This window comes from Melanostigma gelatinosum (genome assembly GCF_949748355.1).
Source record: "Melanostigma gelatinosum genome assembly, chromosome: 9".
Classification (NCBI taxonomy): domain Eukaryota; kingdom Metazoa; phylum Chordata; class Actinopteri; order Perciformes; family Zoarcidae; genus Melanostigma; species Melanostigma gelatinosum.
Window position 1 is genome coordinate 113,456 of NC_136642.1, and position 15,178 is coordinate 128,633.

Consider the following 15,178-nt stretch of genomic DNA (forward strand, 5'->3'; position numbering starts at 1 on the left):
AAAACCTTCAGCATCCTCGTTCAGGTGCACACTAAAACCTTCAGCATCCTCGTTCAGCTTCACACTAAAACCTTCAGCATCCTCGTTCAGGTACACACTGAAACCTTCAGCATCCTCGTTCAGCTTCACACTAAAACCTTCAGCATCCTCGTTCAGGTACACACTGAAACCTTCAGCATCCTCGTTCAGCTTCACACTAAAACCTTCAGCATCCTCGTTCAGGTACACACTGAAACCTTCAGCATCCTCATTCAGCTTCACACTAAAACCTTCAACATCCTCGTTCAGGTACACACTGAAAGCTTCAGCATCCTCGTTCAGGTACACACTGAAACCTTCAGCATCCTCGTTCAGGTACACACTGAAACCTTCAGCATCCTCGTTCAGCTTCACACTAAAACCTTCAACATCCTCGTTCAGGTACACACTGAAACCTTCAGCATCCTCGTTCAGCTTCACACTAAAACCTTCAGCATCCTCGTTCAGGTGCACACTAAAACCTTCAGCATCCTCGTTCAGCTTCACACAAAAACCTTCAGCATCCTCGTTCAGGTGCACACTAAAACCTTCAGCATCCTCGTTCAGGTGCACACTAAAACCTTCAGCATCCTCGTTCAGGTGCACACTAAAACCTTCAGCATCCTCGTTCAGCTTCACACTAAAACCTTCAGCATCCTCGTTCAGGTGCACACTAAGACCTTCAGCATCCTCGTTCAGGTGCACACTAAAACCTTCAGCATCCTCGTTCAGCTTCACACTAAAACCTTCAGCATCCTCGTTCAGGTACACACTAAAACCTTCAGCATCCTCATTCAGGTACACACTAAAACCTTCAGCATCCTCGTTCAGGTACACACTAAAACCTTCAGCATCCTCGTTCAGGTACACACTAAAACCTTCAGCATCCTCGTTCAGGTACACACTAAAACCTTCAGCATCCTCGTTCAGCTGCACACTAAAACCTTCAGCATCCTCGTTCAGGTGCACCCTAAAACCTTCAGCATCCTCGTTCAGGTGCACTCTGAAACCTTCAGCATCCTCGTTCAGGTGCACCCTAAAACCTTCAGCATCCTCGTTCAGGTGCACACTAAAACCTTCAGCATCCTCGTTCAGGTGCACACTAAAACCTTCAGCATCCTCGTTCAGGTGCACACTAAAACCTTCAGCATCCTCGTTCAGGTGCACACTAAAACCTTCAGCATCCTCGTTCAGGTGCACACTAAAACCTCCAGCATCCTCGTTCAGGTGCACACTAAAACCTCCAGCATCCTCGTTCAGGTGATTCGATTAGATTCGATTAGAAAACTTTATTAATCCCCAGTGGGGAAACTCTTTTGCCACCCAAAAACTCATACAGACGACACAGTCCACAGTACACAACAACACAGCAGACAAAAACATTACAACGGATAAATAACACCAGACAATGCCATTTAAAACATGATCGACATCAGAAAGATAAAAACCTCTAAAGGTACACAGGTTTTCAGCAAATTATTTCAAAAGAAGAATATGTTTTTCATAAAAACCAGCACAGACTTTTTTTGTCACTTCCTCCTTCAACAGGATGTAGGCGGTGATGCGATCACAACCTCAACATGGTAATTGTGTCCAATTAGAAGTCCATTTATTGATTGGTTCTAATTAGTGGACAAAATTTCTTCACATAATTTATTTCACTACAAAAATAATTCCCTGATGATTCTTTCGGTTCATGTGTGATTCCTCTCAGCTGCATGCAGGTGGATGATATTATCACAATGTGGGCCACAATGAGTCACACGGTCTGCTTGTATGTCTGTCTTTTGTTATTAATTTCCCGCTGAAGCAAAAAATTCCTGAAATTATAGAGAAAGATTTGTCATTCCTGTCAGTTATAACAACATCTTACTCACCAACTTCAGCTTTACAAGAACTGTATCCATCAGCAAAACAACAGATTAGTGTGTGTGTTTATAACCTGATCAACACACTACAGGTGTGTGTGTTTATAACCTGATCAACACGCTACAGGTGTGTGTGTTTATAACCTGATCAACACACTACAGGTGTGTGTGTTTATAACCTGATCAACACACTACAGGTGTGTGTGTTTATAACCTGATCAACACGCTACAGGTGTGTGTGTTTATAACCTGATCAACACACTACAGGTGTGTGTGTGTATAACCTGATCAACACGCTACAGGTGTGTGTGTTTATAACCTGATCAACACGCTACAGGTGTGTGTGTTTATAACCTGATCAACACACTACAGGTGTGTGTGTTTATAACCTGATCAACACACTACAGGTGTGTGTGTTTATAACCTGATCAACACACTACAGGTGTGTGTGTTTATAACCTGATCAACACGCTACAGGTGTGTGTGTTTATAACCTGATCAACACACTACAGGTGTGTGTGTTTATAACCTGATCAACACACTACAAAGTCTGTGTTTATAACCTGATCAACACACTACAGGTGTGTGTTTATAACCTGATCAACACACGACAAAGTGTGTGTTTATAACCTGATCAACACACTACAGGTGTGTGTTTATAACCTGATCAACACGCTACAGGTGTGTGTGTTTATAACCTGATCAATACGCTACAGGTGTGTGTGTTTATAACCTGATCAACACGCTACAGGTGTGTGTTTATAACCTGATCAACACGCTACAGGTGTGTGAGTTTATAACCTGATCAACACGCTACAGGTGTGTGTGTTTATAACCTGATGAACACGCTACAGGTGTGTGTGTTTATAACCTAATCAACACGCTACAGGTGTGTGAGTTTATAACCTGATCAACACGCTACAGGTGTGTGTGTTTATAACCTGATCAACACACTACAGGTGTGTGTGTTTATAACCTGATCAACACGCTACAGGTGTGTGTGTTTATAACCTGATCAACACACTACAGGTGTGTGTTTATAACCTGATCAACACACTACAGGTGTGTGTTTATAACCTGATCAACACGCTACAGGTGTGTGTGTTTATAACCTGATCAACACGCTACAGGTGTGTGTTTATAACCTGATCAACACACTACAGGTGTGTGTTTATAACCTGATCAACACACTACAGGTGTGTGTTTATAACCTGATCAACACGCTACAGGTGTGTGTGTTTATAACCTGATCAACACACTACAGGTGTGTGTTTGTAACCTGATCAACACACTACAGGTGTGTGTTTATAACCTGATCAACACACTACAGGTGTGTGTTTGTAACCTGATCAACACACTACAGGTGTGTGTGTTTATAACCTGATGAACACGCTACAGGTGTGTGTGTTTATAACCTAATCAACACGCAACAGGTGTGTGAGTTTATAACCTGATCAACACGCTACAGGTGTGTGTGTTTATAACCTGATCAACACGCTACAGGTGTGTGTGTTTATAACCTAATCAACATGCTACAGGTATGTGAGTTTATAACCTGATCAACATGCTACAGGTATGTGAGTTTATAACCTGATCAACACGCTACAGGTATGTGAGTTTATAACCTGATCGACACGCTACAGGTGTGTGTGTTTATAACCTGATCGACACACTACAGGTGTGTGAGTTTATAACCTGATCAACACGCTACAGGTGTGTGTGTTTATAACCTGATCAACACGCTACAGGTGTGTGTGTTTATAACCTGATCAACACGCTACAGGTGTGTGTGTTTATAACCTAATCAACACGCAACAGGTGTGTGAGTTTATAACCTGATCAACACGCTACAGGTGTGTGTGTTTATAACCTAATCAACACGCTACAGGTGTGTGTGTTTATAACCTGATCAACACGCTACAGGTGTGTGTGTTTATAACCTGATCAACACGCTACAGGTGTGTGTGTTTATAACCTGATCAATACGCTACAGGTGCGTGTGTGTGTTTATAACCTGATCAACACGCTACAGGTGCGTGTGTGTGTTTATAACCTGATCAACACGCTACAGGTGTGTGTGTTTATAACCTGATCAACACGCTACAGGTGTGTGTGTTTATAACCTGATCAATACGCTACAGGTGCGTGTGTGTGTTTATAACCTGATCAACACGCTACAGGTGTGTGTGTTTATAACCTGATCAACACGCTACAGGTGTGTGTGTTTATAACCTGATCAATACGCTACAGGTGTGTGTGTTTATAACCTGATCAACACGCTACAGGTGCGTGTGTGTGTTTATAACCTGATCAACACGCTACAGGTGCGTGTGTGTGTTTATAACCTGTCAGACAGCTCGTGGTGCCCTCATGTGTTTCATTCATATTTACATTCCAGGATTAAAGTTGGTGAGTAAAATGTTCTCATAAGTGACGGAATGTAAACAAAAAGCATGAAAAGCAGTAGTTTGTGTGATAACAGGTAGTTTATGTTGCAGCTCTCTCCGTACGATAACCTCCTCCTCTGCCAGCCGGTCTCCTCTCCTCTCCCTCTCAGGTCAGCACAACAACTCACAATACAAGTCTTTCAAGGTTTCAAGTCTCAGTTACAGAGATTCCTCTGAACAACATTACAAAGTAAATCTCAGCTCCTCAGTCACGCTAAGGATGAGACAGAACAAAAAATAAATATATATATATTTAGTACATGACTGTGTCATTGGCATACAGGTGGTACTTGCAGAATCTGAACCTTTCACATATATTGTTAATGTAAAGTAGAAAAGGTAAAGGTCCCACAATGGATCCTTGTGGAATGCCTTCACTAGAGCGACTGTAAGTCTGTTATTCATTTTTTATGTATTTATCAGTACTACTTTAAAAATAATACACTGATCGCCGTCCAGTTTATGAACAATATATGTGTGTGTGTGTGTGTGTGTGTGTGTGTGTGTGTGTGTCTCGCAGTGGTGCCAGCTTCCTGAAGCTCCTCCAGAACCTCGGTCCAGAGAACACCTGCACGCTGCTGCTCGCCGTCCTCACCGAACACAAACTGCTGCTCCACTCGTTGCGTCCCGACGTCCTGACCTCCGTCAGCGAGGCCCTCGTCTCCGTAAGTCTCCACATATATTATGACATTATAATTATGATGCATTAATGAGGTCATCACTCTAATGGTGCAGCTGACACACACGCACAGTAACACTGGTCCCTCTAACCCTGGTCTCTCCTGGTCCCTCTAACCCTGGTCTCTCCTGGTCCCTCTAACCCTGGTCTCTCCTGATGTCTCCTGGTCCCTCTAGCCCTGGTCCCTCCTGGTCCCTCTAACCCTGGTCTCTCCTGGTCCCTCTAGCCCTGGTCCCTCTAACCCTGGTCTCTCCTGGTCCCTCTAACCCTGGTGTCTCCTGGTCCCTCTAACCCTGGTCTCTCCTGGTGTCTCCTGGTCCCTCTAACCCTGGTCTCTCCTGGTCCCTCTAACCCTGGTCTCGCCTGGTGTCTCCTGGTCCCTCTAACCCTGGTCTCTCCTGGTCCCTCTAACCCTGGTCTCTCCTGGTCTCTCCTGGTCCCTGTAACCCTGGTCTCTCCTGGTGTCTCCTGGTCCCTCTAACCCTGGTCTCTCCTGGTGTCTCCTGGTCCCTGTAACCCTGGTCTCTCCTGGTGTCTCCTGGTCCCTCTAACCCTGGTCTCTCCTGGTGTCTCCTGGTCCCTCTAACCCTGGTCTCTCCTGGTGTCTCCTGTTCCCTCTAACCCTGGTCTCTCCTGGTGTCTCCTGGTCCCTCTAACCCTGGTCTCTCCTGGTGTCTCCTGGTCCCTCTAACCCTGGTCTCGCCTGGTGTCTCCTGGTCCCTCTAACCCTGGTCCCTCCTGGTCCCTCTAACCCTGGTCTCTCCTGGTCCCTCTAACCCTGGTCTCTCCTGGTCTCTCCTGGTCCCTGTAACCCTGGTCTCTCCTGGTCCCTGTAACCCTGGTCTCTCCTGGTGTCTCCTGGTCCCTCTAACCCTGGTCTCTCCTGGTGTCTCCTGGTCCCTCTAACCCTGGTCTCTCCTGGTGTCTCCTGGTCCCTCTAACCCTGGTCTCGCCTGGTGTCTCCTGGTCCCTCTAACCCTGGTCTCTCCTGGTCCCTCTAACCCTGGTCTCTACTGGTCTCTCCTGGTCCCTGTAACCCTGGTCTCTCCTGGTGTCTCCTGGTCCCTCTAACCCTGGTCTCTCCTGGTGTCTCCTGGTCCCTCTAACCCTGGTCTCTCCTGGTGTCTCCTGTTCCCTCTAACCCTGGTCTCTCCTGGTGTCTCCTGGTCCCTCTAACCCTGGTCTCTCCTGGTGTCTCCTGGTCCCTCTAACCCTGGTCTCTCCTGGTGTCTCCTGGTCCCTCTAACCCTGGTCTCTCCTGGTGTCTCCTGGTCCCTCTAACCCTGGTCTCTCCTGGTGTCTCCTGGTCCCTCTAACCCTGGTCTCTCCTGGTGTCTCCTGGTCCCTCTAACCCTGGTCTCTCCTGGTGTCTCCTGGTCCCTCTAACCCTGGTCTCTGTGTCTCCAGATGAGCTTCCCCCTGCGGTGGCTGTGTCCCTACATCCCTCTGTGTCCGCTGCAGATGGCCGACGTTCTTCTGGCTCCGATGCCGTTCATCGTTGGGGTTCACTCGAGCTACTTCGACCTGTACGACCCCCCCACTGATGTGGTCTGTGTGGACCTGGACACCAACACCATCTTCCAGTGAGTCCGTCACTGCAGGGCTGTGTTTATCACCCACACACACAGATATATGTATATACTAGTGCTGGGCAAGTTAACGCGTTATTATCGCGTTATTAATTAAAGCTGACAAAGTTCAACAATGAATTATAAAGTAGTGTATTGTGCACTTTTATTTTAAAAGTACTGCTATATGAACAAAAGGGCAATAACATTTGGTTCACGAGTTGCAGGCAGCATGTTTCATACCTAATGTGAATATAATTCATACTTTGTTGGCATCTTATTCTGAAAACCGGATGTTCGTCTGAAGAAACCGGATGTTGTCTCACGTTAATGTTTCCGCTAACTTTAAAAGTCCTTCGCTCGCTCCCGATCTGTGCCGTTTAAATGCGTTTACAGTGAATTTCAGCATATAGGTGCATTAAGTGTACCGTACTTTAGGCCGCACCTGCCAATTTTTAAAAGAAAAAAGAATTTGTACATAAATAAGCCGCAGGTGTCCCTGTTGAACGGCAAGATGCTTTTAACAGTACTGAAGTTGTCTTCTTCACAACATGTCTGACTCGCTAGCTTCTAAGCTAATTTTAACATTACCGCCAATGGGGAAATGCTAACCGCGATTAGCATTGGCGAATATGATATATCTTCGTACAACTTTTCATGCTTCATACAGACATACTTACAGACTAAGGTCTCTCAAGGCTACCAAATGGAAGAAGTAAAACGAAGCAGCGTGTATTCTCATTAGAATCTAAAAGCAACGAGGCAATAACTGTTGTTGAACGTAGCTCTGAATAGCATTTACGGCGAACTGGCTTGGCCGTAATAGGGCTGATAACGTAATAGGGCTGATGACGCCGCTGCTGGTCACGGCGCTCGCTAATCGCTCCAATAACGGCTGATTCCTCCGCAGACTTTTACAGTCCAGTAAAAGTCTGCATTTCTGGGGAAGAATCAGCTGTTATTGGAGCGACTAACGAGCGTCGTGACCAGCGGCGTTAGTTGCTGCTAGCAGCAACGCTTGAAATTATCCCCCCGGTCGCTTCCCGTAGCATTCCTTCAGCCATTCCTTCATTAGGCTTTCCATCATCCACCCTTTCTTGTTGACTTTCACGGCGATTCCTTTCGGGAATTTTTCTTTTGGCATTGTCATCCACTTAAAAATCACCATGGGTGGAAGCTTTAGTCCGGATGCTGTGCAGCTCAGAACACAAGTGAAAAGCACAACTGAAATTGTTGTTATGTCTATGTATTGTCTCTTGTCTTTCACTTAAAAAAAAGAAAAAAATTATAATAATAAAAAAAAAGAAAATGCGTTAATGCGCGATAAAATAATTGTCGGCGTTAATTAATGAATGCGTTAACGCGAAATCAATGTGTTAACTTGCCCAGCACTAATATATATGTATATATATGTGTGTGTGTATATATATATATATATATATATATATATATATATTATGTGAATATATATATATATACACACACGCACACATGTAGAGGCATCTCCATCCAACAACGCTCATACAAATATATATTTTAATGTACACTCTGGGAAATTCACTGTACTCAGTACTCGGATCTTAGTAATAACTGCAGCGTGGAAATACTCTTCATTCAGAACTACTTGAGTAAAAGCAGTCGTACTACTGTTGGTACTTGTTTGTAGTACTTCTCTTTACATCAGAGGTTTATGAAGAGAGACTCTGGTTCTGAGTTTTTACATTGTTTTACTCTCTTTTCTTTATATACTGCTGGTGGTTTAATCTGTAATGATACTTCATGTACATACAGTACTTGACTAGATGTACTTATGATAAAATAAAAGTTGTTGTTTTGGGATTTTACTGAAACTTTAATTTTTCTCTCAGGTCAGAGGACAAGAAGCCGTTGTCATGGCGATCGTTACCCAGGAAACACGGAAAAACTCTGTTCAACACCCTCAGCGGCCTCCACAAGACGCTGGAGAAGAGTGAGACAGCTCAGGCTTTTCAAAATAAAGTTCCTCTGATGACGGCTTGCTCTCATTCATCTGTACCGCCCACATTAATCATCGATAACAGTGGTTCTCAACTGGTCTGGCTGCGGGACCCACCATCACCCCTTAATGACAAGCCGGGACCCACGACCCAAATTATATATATACACATATATAATTTATATGTTGAAATTATATATATATATATATATATATATATATATATAATTTGGGTATATCTATATTCAAGAAGTCTAGTAACGTCTCTGTGTAGTAAACTGTCAAATCAAATAAAGAAAGTACACATCAATTACATTTTAACAAATATTCTAATTTTTCAAATTTAACTGGATGGATTATAAATAATACATAGAAATACATGAATAAATGTTCTTCTCATTTCAAGTAAAATATTTTTCTCATCTTCCAAAAAGAGAAAGTAGTGTTGGAAGAATTCACCTCTATGAGTCTGTCCAGTCAGAGTCGAATGACTCTGGTCTCTCTGGACATCTTCTCTTTTGGAGATCGTCCTATGATTTGACTTTCACAACTCACAGCTCAACAGTCCTGCTCTGCTCTCTGTATCCTCGTCTCTCCCCGTGTGTCACGGTGTGTACATCTCACTCAAATCAGGAAACTTGTCAGAATACTCATATTTGATTGGCTGAGCTGCATCACGTGATGTGATTCACACCGCATTGGTCAGTGTTTTTCCTGCACAGAACAAGTGCCGTAAATGCTGGAATAATTCCGCTGCATAAAAAATGCGACCCACCAGTTGAGAATCACTGATCTATAAGACCTCTGACCAATTGTCAGCATCAGCAGCCTCAAACAGACTCACTTCCTGTCATCAGAGAGTGTCTCTACAGTTCATGAGATGATTCTTATTAAACACTCTTTCCTCCTCCTCCTGCAGTCTGCACTCCCGGCCAGGAGGAGGCGACGCTGGAGTTCCTTTTGACCGACTACGACCAGATCTACCGGAGCCAGAAGCAGCTAGAGCTGGAGATCCAGGAGGCCTTCCTCTTCTTCATGAGCTGCCTGCTGAGAGGCTACCGCAGCTTCTTGCTGCCCATCACTCAGGCTCCCTCTGACACCACCACGGACTGTAGTTCACTGTTCAACCTACAGGGTGAGTGTGTGGGGGTGTGTTGATCAGGACTGATGTTGGTTTACCAGAGTATTGATCAGGACTGATGTTGGTTTACCAGAGTATTGATCAGAGTAGTGATCAGGACTGATATTGGTTTACCAGAGTATTGATAAGAGCATTGATCAGGACTGTGACTGGTGACCTCCTGCAGGTTTCCTGAAGTCTCGGGATCGAACGCAGCAGAAGATCTACGGTCAGTTGACAAGGACTCAGATGTTCACCCAGTTCATTGAGGAGTGTTCCTTCGTCAGTGACCGACACGCCTGCCTCGAGTTCTTCGACGAGTGTGTCCAAAAGGTGATCCGCCATCTTCTCTCTGAGTATCACTCACATTCTTCACTGTCGAAGACAAAGTGTCTCACTGAGAAGGAACTGTTAGCATCAACAGCATAATAACATCAGAGAATATGAATAGATCCAAAGAGTGCTGGAGTCAATATTGAATGGTAGAGTACTAGATTACTTTATGTACAATAAATATGTCTCTACAGTGGACTACTATTGCCCCCTAAAAAAAGAACACAGTAAAACAAAGGGGTCTTAAAACGTATACGAAGGTTAGAGCAGCCTGTTACTCATCATTAATAGAACGATCGACACCATTGACCATTACATCCTGTTACAGAGACTAGAACATTTGATCAGCATCAAAGAAACCGCACAAAGCTGGTTTAAGTCCTATTTATCAGATCGATCTCAGTTTGTAAACGATGAACACCAACGTTAGTCATGGCATTCCACAAGGTTCTATGTTTGGACCAGTTTTATTCACCTTATATATGCTTCCTTTCTGCAATATTATCAGAAAACACTCCATAAACTTTCATTGTGATGCAGATGATACTCAATTATATCTATCGATCAAGATGAAACCAACCAGCTCGCTAAACTTCAAGCAGTCTTAAGGACATAAAAACCTGGATGACCTGCAACTTCCTAATGTTAAACTTAGACAAAACTGAAGTTATTGATCTAGAAATCAATTATCTAAAATATATATATTAGTCCTGGGCAACGATTACAATTTTTAATCGCGATTAATCTCATTGTTATGCGCAAAGTTCAAAAATGAATTATAAAGTAGTGTATTGCGCACTTTTATTTTGAAAGTACTGCTATATGAACAAAAGGTCAATGACATTTGGTTTAAACATTTTAAACACATCAGGTTGTTGTTAGCAGCAGTATTCCCTTTACACAGCAGCAGTTATAACACAGTTATAATGATTCTGATCATAGATATTCAGCCGGTGTTCACAACTTTATCTTCATGTGTAAGAGATGATATTTAAATATACTTCTTGAAAACTGCAAACCCATCTACGTCATGTTTTTATGTTTTGTTAAATTCTCAGTAGTGACACTAAATGATGCTTATTATACATATTACAAACAAAAGACTTTAAAAACTCAAAAAAATTATTTAAATGAATCATTTATTTTTTGGTATTTTTGGTATTTTGGTCAGACACATGTGCAACGCTGATTACCGTAATATGTGTGGTATTTGTTGTAAATGTACGTTGGTACATAGAGGGTGATGGGAAGCTGTACATGGAGGGACTTAGGACCCAGGGGAGTGTAGGTGAAGGAAACAGGAAGAGACGGAAGAGACGCCACACAAACAGCTGTTCACCGCTCACTGCCCGGTCTTGTGTTAAAAATGTCGCTTAATAAAATAACTGTGTTAACGCACGATAGAATAATTGTCGGCGTTAATTAATTGTCGGCGTTAATTAATTAACGCGATAATAATGCATTAATTTGGCCAGCACTAATATATACATATATATATATATATATATATACATATATATATATATATATATATATATATATATATATATATATATATATATATAGTTTCTCTAGATGTTATGATCTGCATCCAGCAGCACCGTGAAGAATCTCAGAGTTACCTTTGATGTGTCCTTTTTTTCACCTACGTAACTGTTAAGGCCACAACTTCTGGACACAGGGAGAAATCGCCCCCCCCCCTTGCAGCCATGCTGTCTCAATCGCCTCCAAAACACAACAGCAGGTTAAAGTAAAAATCAAATGGATTTATTATCCAAGAAGCATAAAAACAGATACAAACAGTTACAAACCTAATCACACAATTTTTAACAAAACAAACCTATATATATAAAATCAAATGTGAGATCCAATCCGAGCCACCCAGAAGGCTGGTCTGCCTCCTCGGTGGCCAGCAGAAGATCTGAAATCCCCCCGTGCTTCACACCCTTTGTCCCCTCAAAGTTGCATTCCTCAGCTCATCGATCAGCTCACTGATTGGCTGAAGTCCAACAAGCCCCACCTGGGCCTATGCCCCATTGTCCTAAACTTCACACCTCTCCCTGCCACTTTCACACCACCCCCACTCCTGCACATTCCTCAAACCCCATCTCACAGACACTGAATGCATGAAATAAAACTTAAAACCCTCACAATTCCCCCTTTACTCACTCTTCAGAGTGAGTACATGAAACAGTTGTATCCATCAATGCATCATCCACTCATAACTGGTTGCCCTGTATATTAAAAGCATTTATAACAGTTCTCGTGTGGCATTGCTAAAGTAAGTACAAGCTGTTGAGGGAAAAGGATTATTCTTTACACATAGGTGTCATCATGATGTGTAAGCAGAATAGGTGTTACAAATTACATGCTAAAAAACAGTAGACAACACATTGTGCCTCTAAGGTCACATAGTTCTGGGTGTTTCTTCGTCGTCCAATGGTGGGGAATTTGCTTTTCACTCATGTAAGTGTGTATCTCTGTCAAAAAGTTCAGGTGAGTCTGTGAGTGCAGTGACTGTTCAGGTAGCTCGTTCTCGTGTGGGTGGTGAAGAGAACTGTCCATGACACCGCTCAGCTTGCCAGTGCCTTTGTCCTTTCCGGTTGGGGGTTGTGGAGTGGTTTGGGGGAAGGGGGGTTAATGAAGCCGCTGTCTCAGTGGGTGTAACCAGCTCTGCTGCCAGGATCATTGGTGTTTTTTAAGTCAGTGAATTGAGTCTGACTTGCGGCCAGTCAGACATGTCCTTTCACACCATTCCTGGTCCTCGTACCAGAACACATGTGCAATCTCCACCTTTTACAACTCAGATTGTGTGGGAGACAGAGAAACAGAGACAGCAGTATTTTTTGTCCAACAAACTCATTATACATTCCACTTCTCTCTCTTCTCTAAGCACACTCCAAGTTGATCACATTTTAATTGGCAAAAACTGCCTTTTTCAAGGAACCCCAATTTAGTCCACCCTTATATTTGCCTCTGGTTTAACAGGCTATTTAGCTTTATCAGACCCGAAGATATTTCTCCAGTCCGCCCGACTCCACCAAATGCCTGTTATCCTACTTATCCGAATCACCCACACGATTGCTTCTAAACAGTAAGCTGAGCTCGACCCGAACAACATGCCCCAAAGAGTTACAAAAAAACACCGCTTTAAGCCCCTTCAGCCACAAGTATCCAGTCCGCCAAGCTACAAAACACTGCTTTTAAACAAGTTATCTTGCTGACCCAGCAATGCACAAACTAAGCCAGAGCGTCTCCCAGCCTATGCACGCCAGTCCGCCAAGCAAACAACCGTTTATTAATCCAATGTGGTGATTTTTATTTTAATTTTATTTTTTTTGCTGTATTCTCCATATCACATTGCGGGACTCCAACCCGGCCTCTCTGAGGTCTTATTTAGCGTGGGACTCCAACCCCGCCTCGGGACTCTAACCCGGCCTCTCTGAGGTCTTATTTAGCACATTGCGGGACTCCAACCCGGCCTCTCTGAGGTCTTATTTAGCACATTGCGGGACTCCAACCCGGCCTCTCTGAGGTCTTATTTAGCACATTGCGGGACTCCAACCCGGCCTCTCTGAGGTCTTATTTAGCACATTGCGGGACTCCAACCCGGCCTCTCTGAGGTCTTATTTAGCACATTGCGGGACTCTAACCCGGCCTCTCTGAGGTCTTATTTAACACATTGCGGGACTCCAACCCGGCCTCTCTGAGGTCTTATTTAGCACATTGCGGGACTCCAACCCGGCCTCTCTGAGGTCTTATTTAACACATTGCGGGACTCCAACCCGGCCTCTCTGAGGTCTTATTTAGCACATTGCGGGACTCTAACCCGGCCTCTCTGAGGTCTTATTTAGCGTAAATGTCAGGAGAATGCACTTTTCCAGCTACAGGTTACTCTGCGGTCTTTCTCTGTGCCCAGATGCGGCCCTAAGGGTCTATGCGGTCCGTGAACACTTTCGGCTAAGATTACCAAAACAGATTTTTATTAAAATGGCTCTGCTCACCTTTTATTCGTGTACACTCCGAAAGTATCCGCGGTCCCACATCCCCGTCTTAGAGTTCGTCAAGTCCCATCTGGGGTGCCAAATTTGTTAAGGCCACAACTTCTGGACACAGGGAGAAATCGCCCCCCCCCCTTGCAGCCATGCTGTCTCAATCGCCTCCAAAACACAACAGCAGGTTAAAGTAAAAATCAAATGGATTTATTATCCAAGAAGCATAAAAACAGATACAAACAGTTACAAACCTAATCACACAATTTTTAACAAAACAAACCTATATATATAAAATCAAATGTGAGATCCAATCCGAGCCACCCAGAAGGCTGGTCTGCCTCCTCGGTGGCCAGCAGAAGATCTGAAATCCCCCCGTGCTTCACACCCTTTGTCCCCTCAAAGTTGCATTCCTCAGCTCATCGATCAGCTCACTGATTGGCTGAAGTCCAACAAGCCCCACCTGGGCCTATGCCCCATTGTCCTAAACTTCACACCTCTCCCTGCCACTTTCACACCACCCCCACTCCTGCACATTCCTCAAACCCCATCTCACAGACACTGAATGCATGAAATAAAACTTAAAACCCTCACATAACCTTCATTGATTCACAAACGCTTCATGCTTCCCAATTGGACGGAACTTTCATTGACTTGTGTTATTCTGTGACGATTTAGTGTTCTCTGACTTTTTTTTAAACAGTGTACCCTGAAGTAGATTATGATCAGAATCAGGCCCAGAAGACGTCATAACTGAATGTTATACTCTGTTTGTGTTGTTGGTCACCAGGTGGACGTGGAGAAGCCGGAGGAGGTGAGGCTGATCGATCTGGATGAGACTCACAGTGGAGAACACACCGTGTTCATCATGCCTCCTGAAGAACCACAGGAGCCCGACGGGTCCGAGTGTCCAGCGCTCTACAGGTAGACGAGTCCCACCGTGTCCCTGAGGGTCTGAGTTTCTCTTTATGGATGCTGATGTAATTTCCTTTCCTCATGTCCAGTTATGAAACCTTCCCCACACTAAAGCCGGAGCTCTTCGAGCAGCCTCAGGACCAGCTCCGGGTCCCGACCAAGGGCAGCGCCCCGAGTAGCCCCGCCCCCCGCCGCACCAAACAGGTACAGTGCCCCGAGTAGCCCCGCCCCCCGCCGCACCAAACAGGTACAGTGCCCCGAGT

At 44.2% G+C, this 15,178-nt stretch overlaps 1 protein-coding gene across 2 annotated transcripts in view; it reads left to right on the plus strand.

The window, feature by feature from the left end:
- dennd4b (DENN/MADD domain containing 4B) overlaps positions 1 to 15,178 on the plus strand; it is a 51,653-nt gene that overhangs the window by 14,658 nt on the left and 21,817 nt on the right. For both annotated transcript variants that reach the window (XM_079275708.1, XM_079275709.1), the window contains exons 9-16: positions 4,385 to 4,443; positions 4,854 to 4,998; positions 6,420 to 6,595; positions 8,449 to 8,549; positions 9,475 to 9,690; positions 9,863 to 10,008; positions 14,791 to 14,924; positions 15,005 to 15,119. In XM_079275708.1, coding sequence (XP_079131834.1) covers positions 4,385 to 4,443; positions 4,854 to 4,998; positions 6,420 to 6,595; positions 8,449 to 8,549; positions 9,475 to 9,690; positions 9,863 to 10,008; positions 14,791 to 14,924; positions 15,005 to 15,119 — 1,092 coding nt within the window. The remainder of the gene's footprint in view (positions 1 to 4,384; positions 4,444 to 4,853; positions 4,999 to 6,419; positions 6,596 to 8,448; positions 8,550 to 9,474; positions 9,691 to 9,862; positions 10,009 to 14,790; positions 14,925 to 15,004; positions 15,120 to 15,178) is intronic.